Below are 22,044 nucleotides of genomic sequence, written 5' to 3' on the forward strand. Positions count from 1 at the left end.
CCACGCTCCATCATTATAACACCTCAAGAGAGTTTCATGAATCACAGTTGTCAATATTAGGTGCTGCCTCCTCAATATCTTCCATCTCATTCTCTTTAGACTTACAATTCATCTGAAATAACAAGTATCAGTGGCAATAGACAATCTAGATTCTACTACGTTTACAATGGCTAAATAATATGTTCTGAATATATGTTAGAAGATTTATTGTTTCTTCCATTTCAGACAACATCGGCAAGAGAATGTCATTAGACATATTGTTGTTTTCCATATCTGCATGAGAATGAAATATTATATCCGTATTTCTTTTCTACCTCTCACTTCCAATGGGGGGCTTGCACAACAATTTCAAACATTTGAGCTGATATTTGAATATTACTATTTGTCAAAACAAGATCACATGTTAGTGTTCCAAATTTGGAGTTGTAAACTTAAAGTAAATTGCAGAGCACCAATGTGCAAAAAGATCAAAAAAAAGGGACAAAATTCATATCATTTTGAAATTCTGCATATGTCCATTCAAGACTAACACAATATAAAAGAAGTCAGCACAAAGTAGAAGATTCAGTGAATAAATCAGAACGTGACATGCTATTAGCAAAATCTGGATTTAACATATGGAGCTTCTATCCGCAAATTTAAAGTTATAGGTGCCCTTGCATATGACACAGATTGAATATTGAATTGCCATATTTACCTAACATACGAAGCAACATCTATTAGAGATGGGTGATGAGTGATATCTAGTTGGAAGCAAGGAGGTCGAGGTTGTTGAGGAAGGCAGAAAGCCTTGGTCAGCGGGGAGGTCGTCTCCTCTTGTTCGTCTAACTGTGGGTTCGACTATAGGTGAATCCACCTTCCTTGGTCAGCGGTTTGATCCATCAAAATTACTGTTCATGGCTACAACACAAATGATTGCCCACATAAACAATCACAACATAGCGTAGAAAGAAGAATTAAGTACAAGTTCCTTGCACAATGGGTACTTTGTTAGAACGGCCATAATGGAGCCCATAAGATTAGTTTCATGCAATGTTGTGCCCACCCGATAAGTAAAATATTTTGCGAGAAAATTTTTCTATGTATCTTCACCAGTTCAATTTTTTTTTTCAAAGAGTTTAGAGATGGGTTTGAGTAAATAGATCAAGTGGATGTTCGGTACCTTTATGATGGAGTCTGCAGAGGTATAAATATATCTCTTTTTGGAGAATTGAGTTGTTGCGATAAGAAGGGGTGACAATTCCTTGAGGAACTACCAAATGAAGTTTCCATCTAAAGTGGCAACATTTAGCTTATTCTTGATTTGCTTCTGATCGCAGATGATACAAGTATGATTTTGGACACAATGGCAAGAAGACAAGGGGCATGCTAGTTTTTTTTTTCTCACCTAGTAATAGTGATATTTGTACCAAGAATCTCTGTTCTCTTTTACTTGTTGTTTAGAACATTAATATAGTCTTCAATAAGCATGTTTGACCATTACTTTTGACAACTACCTCTTGGTAAAAGTTAATAAAAATTAGATGATGTCAAACTATTTTTCATAATAAATTCACTATTATCATTTTCATATGCTAAATCCCATAATTTTTTGTATATTAGTAGTCAAAGTTTCTAAAATTTAACTATACGTATTTAGGACGATGTCTATACGAGAACGAAGCTAATACTACTTTTAGCTTGTGGTAGGGAAATTCACTGTTGCCTCCTTCGGGTATGAAGAAATGGAAAGATACATTATGTGGATCACTGCCAAACAAAGGAAAAGGAAAAGGTAGGTTGGTGACACATGGTTCAGTCATCAGTTTAGTTGGTGTAACAAATATAGGAGTAAGACTATCCAACAGCACACAGAAATTTGAAATAAACATGCAGAAAAGACTTGTCGGTAAATTTCTTCTATTTTAACTAATAAGATTTTATATAGTTAAAGCTGATTGTAATCAGAATAAATTTCTCATAATTTAATTAATGAAATATACACAAAACATAACCTTGAGCTAGACAGAGTGTAATTTGTCAGCACAGCAAGAGTACGAAGATCCAGACACCCTCCTAGCGTCCACCCACACCTCAGTGTCGGTGTATGACACATCCCTATCTGTGATCTTCCCGGACCTGGGGCGCGCTTTGGCAGACCTGAGGTGGCCGCGGTAGGAGGCAACAATGGAGGCCGCACGGTAGTGGAGTGGGAGGACAAGACTGGGGTTCCAGGCGTGGAGGCAGAGCGCGAAGCCAAGGTCGAGCATGGGGAGCGGCAACGGGTTGATGCAGAAGCGTGCGATGCGAGGGTCAGCGATGCGGGTGGCGGGGGCGGACGGGTAGAAAATGAAGGCGAGGCCCCGAGGAGCGTGAGGAGCATGAGGGTTCGGTGGAGCAACAGCGGAGGCAGGGGCGCGACGCGGGTGTAGGCGCCGGAGGCGGAGGAGCACGGGGGAGCAGAGGGTTGGAATGAAGACGAGCGACGAGGGAGGCGACGACGACATGGCGTAGGAGGCGGCAAGGTAGGCGCAATAGGGCTGCTGTGCAGGTTGGGGCAGCGTGAGGAGCGGGTGGGCAAGGTGCACGTGAGCCAGGAGCGAGGGCAGAACGTGGATGGCTTGCGAAACATGGGGTGGTCCCACAGGGTAGAACACAGGGGGTGTAGGAAGGCTTCAGAAACCAGTAAGTATTTTTTAAGTAGTAAAGATAAAATAAAAAGAAACTTAGAGACATTAAAGTTCAAGAGAAATATAGAACACATAATTCAGATAAAAATTTATGTTACTTAAGCAATGTAGTTCAGTTATTTCATGAAGTTCTATAGTCCTTTTCGAAAAACACGTATTCCAGAATTTGAGGGAAGGCTTTAACATTCATATTCTTGTCAAGAGGAACTTATATCAATTAGATATAAATTAATGTACCTACTCTTCTTTTCACCAAAGTAACCATCTTTACAAGCAAAGGCATAATTTCCTCTTGAATTGTACTAATTTTGAGGTGGTAGAAACTAATCTTGTGAATATGAAACAAATTTTCTAGAACAATGGGAATAATGCTAAAGGAAGTAACGTGCTGTAGCGCATACCTGAGATCTGCACAAAATAACACGTAAGAACCAATGCAGAGACCCATCATGCACTTTATGGTATAACCTAAGTTAATTATCTATGAGCCTAACCTCCACCCTGCTGCAATTTGTGTCTCGCAATACCTTAAAGCTCATCTCCAGTATTCCCTGCAGCTCATCTCCAGTACTCAGCACCTTCCTTCTGTGAAACACTACAGAACTTTTTTTGAACAAACTGCAGAATAGGGGAGGATAAAATTGCAAAGATCAAAACAAATGGTTAGAAATGTAGGATATGAAATGAAACGGTCATGAATTTAAAATGTAAACTGACAGAGAGAAGAGTAGTGCTGCCAAAAAGTTCATAGGACATCATCACGAGGGGATTACCTCTAGCATGAACATCGTCAAGGTGGTTCGCAATATGCAGCCATACTGCAGCAGCCCATCAGATAGGAATTTAACATTTAGAATGAAAATTTCCACTGTACGGTCCCCTGCTAATCAAATTCAGAAATAAAACCTTGGCACCTTGCAGCAGTTTAACAGAAATAATTTGGTTCAAAGAATATACAAATTCACCAATCACCATGAATCTATTTGTTTTGCTTCACAAAAATAATGTTCATTTTTAAACATTATCCAATTGGACCAACGCATAATTTAACTACTTAAATAGTTATAGCCAATGTCAATTGGACGATTAGTATCCATAATTGCTTACTTGTGTTTCCAAAATTAGATCCCTTCGAAATTTGTCTTCCGCTACTTCCTCATGATTAATTAACCAAAAGTGACTAAATGCTAAATACCCTAACGGAGTAACAGGGATGCTCAAACACCTAACAAACGCCGAAGTGGTATCAGAGGAAGTGTGCAGATACCTGTGAGGCTGCAATAGCTAGTCACACAAGCATGCCTGAACATCTAATTTGATCTTGATTACTGCATCTTGGATACATGGTAGCAGGGACTTTGCGTGACCCATTTGAAAAAAAAAGAAAACAAATATTCTTCACAAATCAGACCTGCATGAATCCTTCTCACACCAGATAGATCGAGCAGGAGACGGTTGAACACCTAACCTGAATGTTGGTGCCGATGCCTGGCTACAAGCCGCGCTGTCACCAAGACCTTAGAGATCCACTCATGGCCGCTGGTAAGACCTTCAGAGATCCATCGCCACTGCCAAGCCACGAGCCGCCGTCGTGGCCGTCAAACCCTTCCGCGAGCTTTCGTCGCTGGTGCCTAACCCTTATGTGAGCAGCTGCTACCAGAGCTCGCAAGGAGGTATCGCCAATCCGTAGCCTTGCCCGAGGCTGGCCTGCCTGTTAACCCTAATTCTCAGGATCTCCTATACCTCCTGTATCAGTTCCTGGATCAAAACTTATACTCATAGTATAATATTTGTAGTATCACAATCAAACTTCGAACATAAATATTAAGGTTCAGGGCACAAAAGATTTACAAACAATACAGTGCATTACAGACTTGACCTAACGGCCAATAAAAGCACAGCGGGAAACAACAACCAAAAGCCACAAGCAGCTAAGGTGCGAACGTGATGTCTACGTCTACTCTTCATCCCTGCCTTCGCCTTCGGCTGTACGACGCCATTTTGCTATATATTTTCAACGGCGTCTATACATATACATGAAAAGGAAAGAAAGAAAAAAGAAAAAAAAAAGCTAGGTGGGTCCATTTCTTTTAGGCCAGCCCGGGTTCTCTCCTCCCCCTTCTCTTTTGCCAGCCCGAGCCGGCCCAGCCCTCTTTCCCTTCTCTTCTCCCTGCAGCGTGGCCCATCCCAGCTGGCCGACCTCCTTCTCCCTCGCTGAACTGGCCTAGCTCAATCGCCCCATCTCCTCCTTATCACGTCACCGAGCTGCCCTGGCGGGGGGGGGGGGGGGGGCAGCTCCTATTTCTCTTCGTTCTCGCATGCACCGCCTTGCCCATGGCCTATGCCGAGTCACGCTGCCCTTTCTCGGACCCAAGCCGTCTGGCCGTGTGTGCTCCTCTCCCCATCTCCTCTGGCTAGTGGACCGCTACCGCCGCATGCTTTGCTCAACCAATTCATCCCCATGCTTATCTTTTCCCATCCCTATCTCTTCCCCAAAACCTGAGCGCCTTCGATCTGATTCCTCCGCGAGGGAAGACCCCTAGCCGCTGCTATAAGAGGCTGGGAGGGGGTGCCTGCGGATGTGGAGGAGGCAACATAGAGAGGGGGTTGGATCCGAGAGAATAGAGATAGAGAGAGAGAGCCACCGCTGCTTCAATCCACCACATTGTCGTCGCCGTTCTTCCTTGCCGGAGCGCCATGGCCGCCATCTCTCTCGCTGGTGGGTCTCCACAGTAGACGCCCCCTTCTCCTCCTTCTTTCTGCTACAGGAGCGCCGATTGGCCTTTGTGCCATGGCCATGCGCAAGCAGGTGTCTACACCAGTCGGCCTTGCTCCACGCCATGCGAGCAGGTAGTTCTTTTGTCTGTGATGGTGTCCGGCCAGCTCTTATTGCCACATCCGTAGAAGAGGTGCTGTGTGTTGGCCAGATGTTCTTTTGCTTGGTGATGGAGTCTGACCGGTGCTTGTGCCGCGTCCGTGGAGGTTATGCTGTGTGCTTTGGCCGGTGGTTCTTTGCTTTGTGGTGGTGATCCGGTCGGCCTTCGTTGCTGTGATTGTGTGATGCAGGTGTGTTCCGGCCGGCCTTCGTACTGTGGCCGTCGAGTTGAGTTCTGGTCAGTGCTCGCACCATGGCCGTGGAGCGCGGGGCCGCTGCTTTGTGAGCCATTGTTGGGTCCTTTCTGATTTGTGTGGGTCTCTAGCCATGTATGCCCCGTGCTGCACGAGTGCGTTGAGTTTTGCTTTGGCCCGACTGGCTTCATGCTGTGACCGTTGAATTTGGTTTTGTCTCTAGCCATGCGTGTCTCTGTGCCATGCAAGCGTGTCGAGTTTGATTTTAGTCCGATTGGAATGCATGTGTGCCTCGCCGTTGCGATGATCTGTATGGCCTTTGTCGTGTGTACGCACTATCGGCAGGGTGGGCTATGCCGCTGGTTAGGTGGGCCATGCCGCCGCACGTGTGTGCCTCGTGAGTTTTTGGTTGTGCCGTTGAGTTGGCCTCCATGCGTGTGCTCCGGCCGGCCTAGTGAAGATGTATTCTACCGTGTTGAGATGCTTTGGCCAGGTCTGTGTTTGCTGCCGTCAGGATACTTGCGGGCGTGTGTTTGTGCTGGTGTTCTGATGATCTTTGCAGCACTCTGGTTGCTGTATGCTGGCCGCACTGTTGAGATGTCCATGCTAAGCATTAATGCGTTGGCGTGTTTGGGACATCAGGATAATGCTTTGGCATTTCCTTCTATGTCAACGGATTTTGGGCACTATTGTTGTATTTGGTTGCCTATTCTCAGGTGGCTGATGGTGTTAGCCCTTTGCTGTCCAGTTATTAATCATCTGTTACTGTCTTAATGGAAATTGTTGTCTGTTACCTGCGGCTGTCCCGTTATGATAGCTCGGTTTAGTTGCCCATTCCTTTAGTAATGAAGGGGTTTGAACTATGGTTGCTGGCGGTTTGATGAGGGACTTGGTGGCTGTGGGTTTGGCCTCTTGCTATCGTCAGTCTTGTTGAGCTGTTACTAGTAATGCTCATTTCTCTGATGATTGATGGCAATAAAGTTGAGGTTGTAGCTCTTGCTTTCTCTGAGGGATTGATGGTTATAGCACTGATAAGCTTCTTTTTGTGAAGCTGGTAATAGATTTGTTGGTTTGACTTGCGGTTGTCTGTTGCCTTTGAGTTAACCAATGATGGCAGTGAGGCTAACGGGGGAATGTTGCCTATGTTGCCGAGACCTATGATGCTAGGGCTGAGGTCGAGGGAGGGTTTAGTGTGGCTAAGCCGATCGTTGGGCTCTTGGGTAATGCCGGTTGTAGCTATACGAGAGACCATGCCCATAACCTTTCTCTTCGGTCTTATATATGTCACCTGAGGACGAGACCGATGATGAGGGACTATACAAATTCTGAGGCTATTCAGCTAATGATGGTCTGGGATATATAAACAATCCATAAAGCTCATGCTAGACTATTTGTCTTGCCTTTTCCTTTTATTTATTGTCTAACACTCACTCTACTTTGTCTTTGATGCGTGTGTCTACAGCCTTACAGACTCAGAGATGACCTAACAATGATCAGCAACAGCTTAATCAGAGGTTGTCCGAGAAACCAGCCGTAATTAACCAGAGGTCTTGCGAGACCATGGGAACCAGAATCAACAACCGCTAGAAGAAAAATAGTCGGTAGCACACGCGTATTGTGTATGTGTGAGATATTGTATCTATGAAACTGTACTTTATGATTTCAATAATGAATGAATAAAGTTACATGTTTCAATTATATTTTGTCTCCTATTCTTTTGTAGATGTTGGCATACTGGCATGCCCGTGATACATATATAGTTATACAATACATCAGTTCAAATACATAAATTAGCATGTTTGGAATGAGTGAAACACCAGCATTGGCAGCATTTGTTTTCTCATCTGAATGATAGCAAGAGTGAGTATGGAAGGTACTCAGCAAGTCCTATACTACTTCAATGTGTTGATAGATGCATAAAGGATAATTCAATGTTAAGGCTTTACGATTTAGTTTTAAGCGTAAAGCAATTTTATGCAGGTATTCAAGTGTACTCTCTACTGTTAACCTTTAAAATATTTTGAGCAATAAAACCAAGTAACAGGTATTTCTAGGGTTTTTCGATCCTGGGAGGGGCTACACCTCACTATGTAGTCCCTATCATCACATCTGGTGTACCTCTAGTACCGCATAGTTTCTGTGGGACTAAGCCAGCAACCTCATCACACGAACATCTAGTTCATACACTCACTCATCAAGATATGCGCACCCTGAGTCTAGTAAAAAAGGTTCTACCTTCGCATGTCCATGACCATGGATATAGCTATTCGAATAGGTTTATACTTTACAGAGATTGTACACTGTACCTACACAATACGTTCAGCCTCCAACTGTTATAAGCAGAGGAACGAATCATACTGAGACTCTTCAAACACTTATCCTGTCAGGTTTTTCTACGAGACCCGCCAAGTACTAGAGGTCTTGTACTAAATGGCAGGGTCCATTTTTAAGCACTCGTCGGTCCCTGCACATTCAAACAGATGACCAAATAGTCACTTGACTGCTCACTGCTCACTGCTCTCAGCCTCCTAGTATCATGCCTAACCCAGTTCGGTGAAAGAAAAGTGAAGTCATGCCCATGTAGGATGAATGGTTGCACTAGGGTGGCTTAAGCATGGTGGCAAAACGACTCGGTCCTTAAGCAACCAGGGAAGACATCTTCTGGCAATGAATACCACATAGGTAACTCATGCCCACAAGAGTATCCTCGACCTAAGTACTTGAAAGTGCATCTAGGCCTCCTATATAGGTTTTGATGATTAACGATAAGATCATGGGACTAATATGTGCAATGAGTATTTGAATAGGTAAAAGTCACAATGATGAAAGCTAAAAAATGTTGGCAATCCCCAAAAATGAAGAAAGAAGATGACAGTTGAATATTCCTAAGATTATAACATTTTATTTTAATTGAATATAGGAATGTCGTACTATTAAGAGTGATGAAATGTTGAAAGCTTTGACATGAACTTAGTACTCAAAGTTTATCTTAAGAATGAGAGACACAATTCACAACACGGACACTTGGGTTGAAAATGTTCTGAGTTGATCGGAAGTTACAATCGATTTAATCAGAAGTTTCGATACCAGTTGGAATGTTCAGTGTGTTAGATGTTTTAGGCTATCGGGTTTTTGGTTTCGATTTAATCAGATGTTTCGATTTTTTGGATCGGAAGTTCTGATGTGGATCGAAATGTCTGAAGTTCCTCAAATCCTAGGGTCTTGGGTTGGTTTTTAGTTCGCTAATTGGAAGTTTTGATGTTGATATCGAAAGTTCCGATGTCAGTCGGACAGTCCGATATCCTCATATTCCCAGGCTCTTTGTTTGGCTCAAGTTGTTAATTGAAACTTCTGATATGTTAGGTCAGAAGTTTCGATATGTGCTTTATTCTAGTTTTTGGTTTGGGTGGAGTAGATCATGACTGTTACTTTGCACTGATCAGAAGTTCTGATGTGGGCTGTTGCTGCTTGCTTGAGCAAGAAAAACCTCTCTAGGGTCCCAAAGAGTACCTCTCCTCTTCCTTGCTTTGTGCTTCATCTTGAGAAAGGGATTTGAGTGAGAGATCTGGTGAAAGTAAATTTGAGTTCATCTTTGAGCACTAGGATTCATCTCCAAGCATTCTTCATGCGCATTTGTTACTCTTAGACATTGAGGCCTCCTAGACGGCTAGGAGTCACCCACGAGCCCCAATCTAATGTGGTGTGCCATGATGAGTTTGTGAAGGCCGGATTCCGCCTTCAAAACAGAAGGAATACCAAGTGGAGATGAGTGCTTTGTGCAACTTCACAAGGAAAAGGGTTGAAAGAGACCCGGCTCAAGTGCGACCGAGCTCCTCAATGGAGACGTAGGATCCCCTCAAATATCCAAACTTCGGGGAAAAAATCCTTTGAGTCTCCCCTCTTTGGTCATTTCTCTCATCTTATGTGTTTTCGAGCAATTCGGTTATTATCTTGAGTTAGACTTTGTGCTTGCTAATTCTACTTCAAAATGAATAGCATCATCTCCTGCTGCATCTTGCATTTTGTAGTTTAACTCATTCTTGCTCAGAGATCTAGCTAGATTCAAATATCAGGCATATCAGAAGTTCTGATTGTCAATATCGAAACTTTTGGTGTAAGTCGGAACATTCGATATTTCATATCGGAACATTTGATCTATTTCCGATGTGCTATTTTAATATTTTGCAAAAGCGCCTATTCACACCCCCTTATGCTGCTATCTCGACCCTTTAATTGGTATCAGAGCCTAATCTCTTAGGCTTAACCGCTTGGAGAATTCAACATGACGGAGAAAGGTGATGGATCTGAAGTGATAGAAAAGGGGCGGAGCTAGAATTCCATACGAGTATTCAAATGCATCTTCATATATTTCAAGTCCTTTCGGTAGAGCACCTTACTTTAATGGTACATATTATGCCGCATGGAAGCATAAGATAAAAATGCATTTGAAATCTATTAATTCTTCTATTTGGCGCATATGATACCCATGAAGGCACTTCAAGCATCCGAGAGTCAAAGACTGAGTTATTGAAGAGCAAGTTGGATCGTTTCACCATGAGCAATGATGAAGACGCCAAGTGATATGTACAACCATCTAAGCCTACTCGTGAATGAGATCAAAGGGCTTGAATGCAAGGACATGATCAACAACTTCATTGTCAAGAGGATGCTTCGTGCTATCACTCCAAGAAATATCACATTGGTGACACTCATCCGTGAGTGACAAGACTTCAATGTTCTCACACCTCATGATTTCCTTGGAAGAATTTTAGCATATGATTTGATGCAACAAGAGTCCAAGGAAGTTTATGATCTTAACACTCAAAGCTTAAGCTCAAAGAAACAAGATCTAGCTTTGAAAGCAAGAAAATAAATCGAATCAAGCATAAGTGAAGATGAGAGTGAAGATCTCCAAGAGAAGGAAGACATGCCATTCTTTGTCAAGAGATTTAACAAGTTTCTGAAGAAGAGTGACTACAACAAGGATGGTAGAAGCAAGACCTCCGGCAAGTCAAAGAGAAGGCATTCATTAAGAAGATGCTATGAGTGTGGTGAATCGAGTCACTTCATAGCAAATTGTCAAAACAAGAAAGATAATGAGAAGAAAGAGAAGTGCAACAAGAAAGGGAAGAGCAAGTATCACAAGAAGAACTACAAAGGCTAAGCTCACATTGGTCAAGAGTGAGACTCAAACGACTCTGACACCAACTCTGATGAGGATGAAGGTGTTGCCACTATAGCTTTTGCAACCACCCCACCGACCAAGTCGCCCTTTGATCATTCCAGCAACGACGAATCACCCATTTGTCTTATGACAAAAGGGTGCAAGGTATCATCTACTATCAAATCCCATAATATTGATGTTACTAGTGAGCATGTAGCAGTAGCGATAGTGATGATTACTTGCTAGATGATTTGAGCAAAATATCTTTACCTAGCATGTATGAATTGCTTGAGACAATAGAAGGTCAAGAGAAAACTCTCAAGAAGCAAGAAGAATTGCTCATCTTTGAAAAAGAGAGAAACCTTGAACTCGAGAATGTTCTTTGTAGAAAAAATGACACTATTAGACTATGATTGTGATTTTGGTGATTAATGATAACATAGTCATTGGACTAACATGTTTGTTAAGAATGTTTGTTAGTAGGTCTCATGGATGCAATACATCAAGAAGCCATCGCACCTGGGACAAAATTTGATTGAATTGGAAAAGTTCCAGAAAAATTTGCTCCACCAGAAGATCCAGTACAGAGGGGTTGAACTCACCGGAGCATTGTATCCAGAGGCCAAGTGAAGGCTGATGACTTCACCGAAAGGTCCGGTGCTCTGTGTTGAACTCACCGGAGTATTTCTGACAAAGAGGTAGAAGGTTGAGGACCTCACCAGATAGTCTGGTGATCTGCACTGGGTAACACTGGAGTATTTCTTGCAGAAAAGAATACAAGTGTAGAAGACTGAAGATCAACCCACTGGAAGGTCCGGTGCTTGATTTGTGCACACCGGAGTATGGCACCGGAGCATTTCTTGCACAACCGACTGCAAGTGCTGAAGAATGAAGATCAACTCACCAGATAGTCCGGTGATCACAGAGATAGTTGCATCAGAGCATTTTCAGGGAAAAGAAGAGAATATTCAACTCACCGGATGGTCCGGTGTGAATGGAATGAACACCAGATGGATGCACAAGAGCATTTTACACAGAGAGGCTGTAAAGGTTCGGATGGCTCAAGATAACTAACTGGAAGTTCCGGTGATGGATTTAAAGGCACCCCGGAGTGTCCAGTGTTCATAGAGGCTGTGAGTAGAGTCCCAACAGCTAGTTTCTGAGTTTGTACTCACCTGATGATCCGATGTTAGTACTACTATTATCACCGGACCATTCGGTGTTATCAGTTTTTCTGGGCTATTAGGAAAACGACTAGTTGGCAGGTTTGAGACTATAAATATCCCTCCACTCAGTTATTTGAAGGTGTGGTATGCTGCTAGAGTCTAGGAAGCTCATATACACTTGATAAGACATCCAAGCCCCCAAAGTTCTTAAAGTTCTTAAAGTGATCATCCAAGGCGATTAAGCACAAGATTAGAAAGTGTTTAGTGCTTATAGAGCTAGAGTGAGTTGTAGCTAAGTGTTGCAGTTTAAAGAAGGGATCAAAGAGTGATTCTAGTTTGTATCGAGTGGTACATCGACACCTTAGAGTCTTGGTGACTCACCGACATTCTGGACCTTGGTGGCTCAAGCTTGTTGACCCTTTGACTTGGTGTGAAGCGGTGATAAGACACGTGTACGGGGACGCGGAGACCCTTGCTTTGGTGACTCAAGCTCTGAAGTGATCACGACGGCAAATGATCAGAAAAGAGGCTAGTGGTGAGACCTTGCCTTGGTGACTTATCATGCTTAAGACCTTATCTTGGTGACTTGGTAGCTCAAGAGCCGTGACCGAAAGAGAATAATCGACCAGAAGCATATCCTTTGTGGAGCTCTAACGTGGATTAGAGGTGGCATTCATACCATCGATACCACAGGATAAAAATCCCTTGTACCGAGTTTGTCTCTCTACCTTATTTATGTTTCCATATTTACATACTTGTAATTTACCTTGCTAGAGTAGTTTGCAGTCCTCTTAAGCGGTAGAGTGGACACACTAGATAAACCAAAAGCATATTTAGATAGAAATTGAGATAGGTTTATCTTGTGAAGTTTTCTTATAGCAAATTTGTTTTAGGTTTCTAAGTGTCCTAATTCACCCCTCCCTCTTAGGATGTCACTGTTCCTCACACCCTTGCTAAAGAGAAGGAGAAAATGAAAATTTGGCTAAAATACTCGAGTTAGCCAAAGCTTCAAATGTTGCAAAAGTTACTCTTTGAGTTGATGAGAAAAATGAAACATGTCCAAGAAATGCCACTTCTTGAAGCCAAAACTCACACTTGCTGGATTTGGCGTAGAGCTGATGTGCTCTTAGCCTTTCCCTAACCACTCTTAGATATTGTTCATGCTCTTCAACACTCTTTGAGTAGATGAGAATATCATCAATTAACACTATCACAAACTTGTCTAGTTCTTCCATGAACACCATATTCATCATATTCATGAAGTAAGTCAGGGAATTTGTCAGTCCAAATGACATGACTGTGAACTCATACAATCCATATCTTGTTACTAAGACGGTCTTCTGGATATCACTCTTCCTGATCTTTAACTGCTAGTATCATGACCTCAAATCTATCTTTGAGAAATATTTTGCTCCTCTTAGCTGATAGAACAGATCATCGATCTTGGGTAGCGGGTACTTGTTCTTGATGATCATTTTATTCAAGGAACGGTAATCAACACACATATTTTGGCTCCTATCTTTCTTCTCTACAAATAGAACTGGTGATCCCCATGGTGAAGAACTAGGTCTAATGAAACCACTTACTTGCAATTCTCTAATCTGCTCCTTCAATAACTCTAGTTCATTGACTGTCATTCTATAGGGTCTCTTGGCAATCAGGGTTGTTTTGGGTAAGAGATCAATAATGAACTCTATGTCATCGTCTGATGGCATACCAGGTAATTCCTTTGGGAATACATTTAGGTACTCACATATCACTATCACATCTTCTATTGACTAGGCAAATAAGTTGCATACCATTGGACCAGATTTTGGTCCTTTAGGCTCAAACTCTACCATGATTCTTTTGTGATTGAGTAGGGTAACTGTCCTACAATCACAAGCTATATTGCCTCTGCGCTTTGTTAATCAATCCATTCCCAGGATGACATCTATTCCATTGGAATTCAGAATAACTAGGTTTGCTAGAAACTCTACCACACTTAAACAGAGTTTAACCTGGGGGCATCCTAGGCAACACCAGATATTTTCGGAAGGGGATTGAATAAGCTTAGGGTTCTTAAGAACCACATATGGTAACTTATGAAGTGCAACAAACTTTATAGAAACAAATGAATGTGAAGCTCTAGAATTAACAAGACGACTGCAAGGGTTGAGTTGATAGGGAACTCACTAAGTATGACTTCCGGTGCTTCCTGGGCTTCCTGCGCATCAATGTGGTTTAGGCGGTCTCGTCCATAGTTCCGTGATTGTTCGGCTGACTGGTTCCCTCCTCGTCTTGCTCCTGCTACTGGGGCTCTAGGGGCTGAACGGGCTAGAGCATTGCTCCGATTGTTATTGGGGCAGTCTTTCATGTAGTGGCTTGGCTGATGACAGATGTAGCATGTTCTCTGCGTATTTGCTAGAGTTGGGGTGATGCTCTGTTGGGACTGCCCTGCGTTGGAATTGCGGGGATCTAATGCTAGTGTGTGGGATGTGGATCCCGAAGTCTAATATTGCATAGCCCATTGTTGCTGATGGTGGGACTTCTGGCACTGGTTTTGTCTTGGCCCTTGGAACCTACTACGTTGTTGTCTCTGGTTAGAAAACTTTCTCTTCCGTTCTGCCTCCATGGGTTCACAAGCCTCTTTTAAAAGGATGGTCCTATTTATCAGGGTATTGAAGTCAGGGTAGATGACATGTACAATTTGGAAATACAAGTTGCATTGTAGTCCTTTCTTAAAGCGATGCTGCTTCTTTTTGTCGGTTGATATGTCTTTTGGTGCATAACGGGACAAATGGATGAACTTTCTAATGTATTAGTTTACTTTCATTGATCCTTGCTTCAAGCTATGTAATTCATCAGTCTTCATTTCCATAGTCCCTTTCGGTACATGGTATTTCCGGAACTGCTTGCAGAATTCCTCCAAAGTGATGGCATCAGCATTCACTGATGCTTCGGAGTAGTTATCCCACCATTCTGCTGCTGCTCTGGTGAGTTGATGGGCGACGAGATTCACCCTGTCTTGGCCCTCACAGTTGATGACTTTGAGCTTTCTGGTGATGGCCCTAAGCCACTCATCAGCCTCTAAGGGGTCTTCGGTACTATCGAAGGTTGGAGGTTTGATCCTCATGAACTCTAACATCTTATTCTGAGGTCCATAACCTCGGCTGTTGTTTCCTCCTTGTGCTATGGCCTCTAGTAGATGGGTTTGATCGGCCATCACTGCCACTAGGTCATTAGCTGGTGGTGGGGGTAGTGGGGTCCTTTGACTGTTGTGGTGGCTTTGCGGGACTTTCTATTCACTTGGTTCCCGGCTAGGTTGGGAGTTGACAGCCCTGCCTTTGTCTCTACCTTGGTGTAGCTAAAATGACTGTATTATGTCACGATTATGATTTTGGTGATTAATGACAATATAGTCATTGGGACTAACATATTTGTCAAAAATGTATGTTAGTAGGTCTTATGAAAGCAATACATCAAGAAGCCACCGCAACCGGAACAAAGTTTGATTGAATTGGAGAAGTCCTAGGAGAACTGACCTCACTGGATAGTCCGGTGCAATAGAGTTTACACTCGCTGGAGCATTATGCATAGAGACTGATAGGGTCACACCCGGTTTTAACGGACAAAATCAGATGCGGCTTATGTGTGCCCAGGATGTTCAACACACATAAGGACGTCACAGGTGAAGTAACAAAAGCAATACTTTTATTAAATAAAAGTTAAACTCTTACAGCAATTGACATATATTGTCTTCTATGAAGATATCTGCAGTGGAACAGAATCACTGGTGCCCAACAACACCGCAAGCAACTGACCGGGACACACGCGCCTAGAACGTCACAACCTCGTCTTGATAGTCTTCAACATATTCACTCACTGAGCAGCAGCATACATGTCGCATGGTATAGGGAAAATAGCAAGTGTGAGTACATGACGCGCTCAGCAAGTGGGGGAAAGTAATGATATGCAGGCTTATACCAAGAATAGGCTAACATATGGTATATTTGCGTAAATGCGAGTAATGAAAATATATTTGGACTCAAAAGTATTAAGCAATTATTAAGTGAATGTAACCCATACAATCCAACACGTAACACACAAGGCTCCCCACCTTGCATACAATAACATTCTAGTACTTCCTGTACAATAACCAAAACCATCTAGTACTCCATGTACCAGAACCATAACCAAAACCATCTAGTACTCCCTGTACCAGAACCAGAACCACAACCATCTAGTACTCCCTGTAGCAGAACCATAACCACAACCCACTAATCATGCGAGGATCCAAGTCTCTCATAACCATGAGCACGGCTGTTATAACAGTTTTACATTCTGCAGAGGTTGTCCAGCTTTCCCCACGAGTTAGTGAATTCCATGTTGCCATGTTCGCGAAACACTTAACACACGTCAGTGGTGTACCGCCAAGAATCATTGTATAACATTTTCTACTAACCAGAGACTAATCCAGTATGTGTCTGCCCACTAGGTTTCACCGTCAAGCTTTACGCAAGCTAAACTCCTACCCAGAAACCCCCTTTTGTGCTGACCCAACACACACTGGACAGACTCTAATCAGTATGTCACGTCTTACCCATATCAGTCTCGTGGTTGGTACGTTATTTCTTGAGTTGTCGCTCCACGAACCGGTCCTTACTTAGGTTACTTGAGCAAACACTAAACCAACATCATAACCACGACAACCATCAAAACTACTTTGCTCAAGGCCCAAGGTTCCATATTGCTAGATCATTAAAAAATTAACCATCAATGTTGTATATGTTCATTAGTCAAGATTTTGACACTTCTCAACACCCAAACGCATGGCTAAGCAATCTACCCACAAAGACACCTAACCATAAACCATCTAGGATCCAAGGGATGATAAGGGAAAATCTAGTGAAAATCCTAACATAGGTGACTACCCATCATATTGACAGATATTGCATGCAATTTTGTAAAACAAAATATTTAAAAACATAGGTTCAATATGATCAAGGACACTTGCCTTTTGCCCAATACTGCTTAGTGTTGTCGAAATCTTGGTTTTGAAGTCACTCGAATTGCTCCGGAACATTATCGACTAATCGCAAGAACAACCGACAAACAACACAAAGGAAACACTAAGAACAACATATCAAACATCAGCAAAACACTTTAAAAACACTATGGTTGGATATGGATGATTTTAGAAACCTTTAGACACAAGAATCGGCTAAATCGGAGTTAAGATGAAAAGAGAACAGCTTTCGGGAGATAAATTAGACTGAAAAGGAAATGCTGATTTACCGGAACTATCTATCACTGTGTCAGGCTTGACAACATCCTTACGCAAGATTCAAGAAGTGTAGGGCAGATTAGACTTCGCTGACTAGGCTAAGAAGAATGATGTGCATTAACTTGGCAGGCTATGCAAGTAATATCTTGGATTAAAGAAGGGATACGCTGTGATCTAGTATCGACCACCTATGATGGATCAAAAAGGCCGAAGGTTACGCTTCTAGGTTAAGGATACTGCTGGTGACTCTATGTAGCGGTGGTGGTTCGGGTTTCGTCGGAGATGGCGATCGGGCACGTGGCCACAGACATTGATGTCAGCTTCAGTGGTGTTTCAGTGAAACGAGGGGAGCATGGCGTAGAACGCGGAAAGACTAACTTAGCGGTATAGTTGGTTTTGGAAGGGGTCATCCGAGGTAGCAGCAAAACAGCGATGACCGCTTCTAGGTTTGGTGGTGACCACGAACAAATGCAAAAACAAAGATGCTCGCGTTCCAGGAAATTGGCTATGAAATTTGAGAAACCGTTTGAACAAAGATGTTCATATAAGCCGGAAACACAATGCTATGCATAGTTTTGAGTAGATCATCCACTGAGAGGAAGAATGATAAGCATAGATGAGATGAGTGATGGTTGTGATGTGCTGTGGTTGGCAATGGTGTCCTGGTCGTGTCACTGCACAAACGGGGATGGGCTCCTAGGGTAATGTAGAAGACTCAATGGGACACGCCGTGATGCAGTTGGTGCATCCATACGGCTTTCGGATTGACGGAGAACGCGAATGCAAATCTGGTGCGCGCGCAGAACGCGTTAAAAAACTGGACAGCCGGTATGTCGACCTTAATTTTGATAGTTTGGCTAATCTATTGGCCGACATGGTTGGTGAGGACGTGGGGAACATCATGGGACATGAACCGGTGAAAGGGCTTGGTTATTTGACCTCTGATCGGTCAGGAACATTGGTGCCAATCGGCTACAGCGCGGCTGTCCGCGACGGCGACGACCGTGGCGGCGTAGATCGGGCTTTGGCTAGGGCTAGGGCTTGGCTAGGGACTTAGTATGATTCTAAAATAGTAGTAAGGGAGGAGAAGAAGAGGTCCTCACCTTGCTTTGATGGTGGAAGAATGAGGATTCACGGAGAAGACGACGTAGCACATCACGGGTGGCGGCGGCGGTGGCTCCGGCGAACGGCGGCGCTCCGGCAACGCATGGGCAGGGCAGCAGCGACTTCTAGGGCTTGGGGGCATGGAATAGAGGTAGGATAGGGCGTGCAACTCATATTTATAGGGCTAGGAGCGGCTGGATGAGGTGGAGTCCAAAGCGAACACGAATCGGATTCGAGTTCGAGTCGGTTACGATGTCCTTTTTTGCAGCTCTTTATTCCGAGGATAATATCTCTATCGTCTGGACTCCAAATTAGACGTTTCTTGATTCTAAATTGTATTACTAGAAAAGATCTACAACTTTGGTAGTCATTGGAACTTCTGAAAATATCATCTTGATTTCCAAAAATGCTCCACAAGATAAACTGTTTGAACTCGGACTTCTCTGCGTAGCACTGATTCCGGGGGCCATAACTCCTATCTCCATTATCCAAAAGGTGACTTCCATAGGTTCAAATCGAAGCTCTCGAAGAGACATACAACTTTGATATTTTCAATATTTGCATTTGAGGCCGTTTTGAGGTCCGAAATGTTATGCGAAGATGAGGCTGTCCAGGACTCCGCGAAAATTTGCAGATTTCGTGGATCCTTTGTTGGGCCATCTAAAAGACTTAGCTAAGGGTTTGGACTTGAGCAAGATTGAGCCCAAAGACACTTTAGGTATATCTAGGGTTTAGAAAAGAAACTTTTGCAGAAAAATTTGAATAGGATTTGAATTTGAATTGAGTTTGGAGTGAATTTGAGAGAAACGAAAAATGAGGTTGAACAAGAATAGGAGTAGATAAGGAATTTGAATTTAGATTTTGGGTAGAATTTGAGAAAAAAGAGATTGGCTGTAAACAAGGATTTTTAGAAGATTTGAATTGACCTGGAGAAGGATCAGGTATGATCAAAGATTGAATAGATGATGAATTTAAAGACTTTGAATTCCAACCATTAAGATCCTTAACTTATTCACTATTGAGTTTTGTAAAAACCTTTTCAAAATCTTTTTCACTCAAAACACCAAAGATAAAGAAAAGAAAAAGAACTCTAATGCATTTACTTGGCTCCTAACAAAACTCAGCATGCAATACACATAAAATAATAACATATATTGATTGATTGATTAAGAAAATAGGTTTGAAACCTATTCTACTGGTGAAGCTATTCAATAATCTTGGAAAATTTTAGAAATTTGAGAAATCTGAAAATCAGGGTGTTACAGATAGCCTCTCCGGATAGTCTGGTGCTCTTTGTGTTGAAATCACCGGAGCATTTCTTACAAAGAGAGAGAATGCTGAGGACCTCACTATATAGTCCAGTGATCTGCACTCGGTAACACTGGAGCATTTCTTGCAGAGAAGGACACAATTGCAGAAGACTGAAGATCAACCTACCGAAAGGTCCGATGCTTGGTTTGTGAACACCGTAGTATAGCACAGGAGCATTTCTTGCAGAGGCAACTGCAAGTGTTGAAGAATGAGGAACAACCCACTGGAAGGTCCGTTGCTCTGAAGATCAATGCACCAGAGCATTTCTTGCAGAGAAGAAGTGGCGTGATCTGGCTCAAGTGAACTCATCTGAAGGTCCGATGATAGATTTTAAAGCACACTGGAATGTCCGGTGTTCACAAAGGCTTTGAGTTGAGTTACAACGGCTAGTTTATGAGTTTGTACTTACCGGACGATCCGGTATTAGTACTACTATTCTCACCGGATCATCCGGTGTTAACAGCTTTTCTGAACCGTTGGGAAACGACTAGTTTGCGTGTTTGAGGCTATAAAGACCCATTCACTCAGTCATTTGAAGGTGTGGTATGCTGCTGGAGTCTAGAGGAAGCTCATACACACTTAAGAAGACATCTAAGCCACCAAAGTGCTTAAAGTGATCATCCAAGGAGACTAAGCACAAGATTAGAGAGTGTTTAGTGCTTATAGGCCTATAGTGAGTTGTAGCTAGGTGTTGCAGCTTGAAGAAGGAATCAATGAGTGATCCTAACTTGTACCGAGTGGTACGTCGGCACATTGGAGTCTTGGTGAATCACCGACATCTTGGGCCTTGGTGGCTCAAGCTTGTTGACCCTCCAACTTGGTGTGGAGCAACGGTAAGATACGTGTACGGGGATGCAGAGACCCTTGTCTTGTTGGCTCAAGCTCTGAAGTGATCATGGCGGCAAGTGACCAAAAGAGAGGCTAGTAGTGAGATCTTGCCTTGGTGGCTTGGTGGCTCATCGTGCTTGAGACATTGTCTTAATGACTTGGTAGCTCAAGAGCCATGATCGGAAAAGTCATGCCGACCAAGAGCATATCATTTGTAGAGCTTCAACATTGATTAGAGGTGGCATTCATACCATCGATACCATTGGATAAGTATTCCTTGTGCCAAGTTTATCTCTCTACCTTATTTACATTTCCGCATTTACATACTTACAATTTACCTTGCTAAAGTAGGTTGCAATCCTCTTGAATGGTAAAGTAGACACACTAGATAAACCTAAAGCATATTTAGATAGAATTTGATATAGGTTTATCTTGTGAAGTTTTTAGAGCCAATTTAGTTTAGGTTTCTAAGTGTCCTAACTCACTCCCTCTCTTAGGACTTCACCATTTCTCGCACTTGGTCCGTAGCAGCCCTCCCTCTGGATCCCATTACGCTTCCTATTTTAGATCCACTCTCGAGAGCTATGACGATGAGGGCCTTCTGGCGTTTTTGCTAAAGGTGAGATGACTACCTAGATGACTCTGTCTATTCTCTAAAGTTTAGAGAGGAAGCAAGAGCTAAGATAGGGCTACAAGCTTAGGGGCAAGCAAGATAGAAGCAAGAGTAATCCTTGCCAATCATGCAATCAAGAGACAACAAAAAGCAACACCATACACAAGCACATGCAACATGTATTAAACAAACCTAGGACTATCTCCACTAGGCCACTAATACCAAAGTTTTCAGTCTAGTAAATGACAAAAGCATGCTTGTAGAGCATCAGACCACATGGTTATTTACAACAAAAGCTACTAAAGGACCTACTCTTATTACTAACTAGCCACAATGCGTTGTCTCAAGCGTCGCATGTGGACCTATCAGCATTTGACTCAACAGGTGAGGGGGTTCCTGCTGGTGTCTGGGTAGAAGCGGGGTCGGAGACCCTGTCGGTGCTGTTGTCGTAGTCGTGGTCACTAATAAGCTCACGCTTACTAGGGTCCTCCTCCTCGAAGTTGTTAGCTGACAGCTCCATGTCTCCATCCTCAATCAGCTCGGTGGGCACCGAACCTCCTCTGGCAGCTGGAACTGGTGAGGGGCCAATCCTGCCATTTACTATGGCTACCACAATATGCGCTGGTATATGTCAGGACCCGTCCAAATTAAATTCGAATTAATCACCAGGATGATCATTTAACAAGATGAGAACTAGCACACATATGTCTTTCGACGTGCCGCGTGCTAACCCTCATCTCACCACAATAATCGTAGCCACTGATGATTAAAGTGAATCTAATTCTAGCAGTTGTGGTATATGTGCGTTGGTAACTCCTAGTAAAGCTATTACCCACGTATACCTCAACAACATG

General features: G+C 43.0%; 1 protein-coding gene across 1 annotated transcript; it reads right to left on the reverse strand.

Annotated features, from left to right (window-relative positions):
- Positions 1 to 2,000: 2,000 nt before the first annotated feature.
- LOC133907147 (uncharacterized) lies at positions 2,001 to 21,710 on the reverse strand. The gene is made up of 6 exons (XM_062349187.1): positions 21,553 to 21,710; positions 3,197 to 3,287; positions 3,055 to 3,077; positions 2,489 to 2,652; positions 2,406 to 2,441; positions 2,001 to 2,332 (listed from the first exon to the last, which is right to left on the reverse strand). Exons 1-6 carry the CDS (start codon positions 21,708 to 21,710, stop codon positions 2,001 to 2,003), a joined length of 804 nt encoding a protein of 267 aa, XP_062205171.1.
- Between the last annotated feature and the right edge of the window lie 334 nt (positions 21,711 to 22,044).

Source organism: Phragmites australis, chromosome 24, assembly GCF_958298935.1.
Source record: "Phragmites australis chromosome 24, lpPhrAust1.1, whole genome shotgun sequence".
Lineage (NCBI taxonomy): Eukaryota > Viridiplantae > Streptophyta > Magnoliopsida > Poales > Poaceae > Phragmites > Phragmites australis.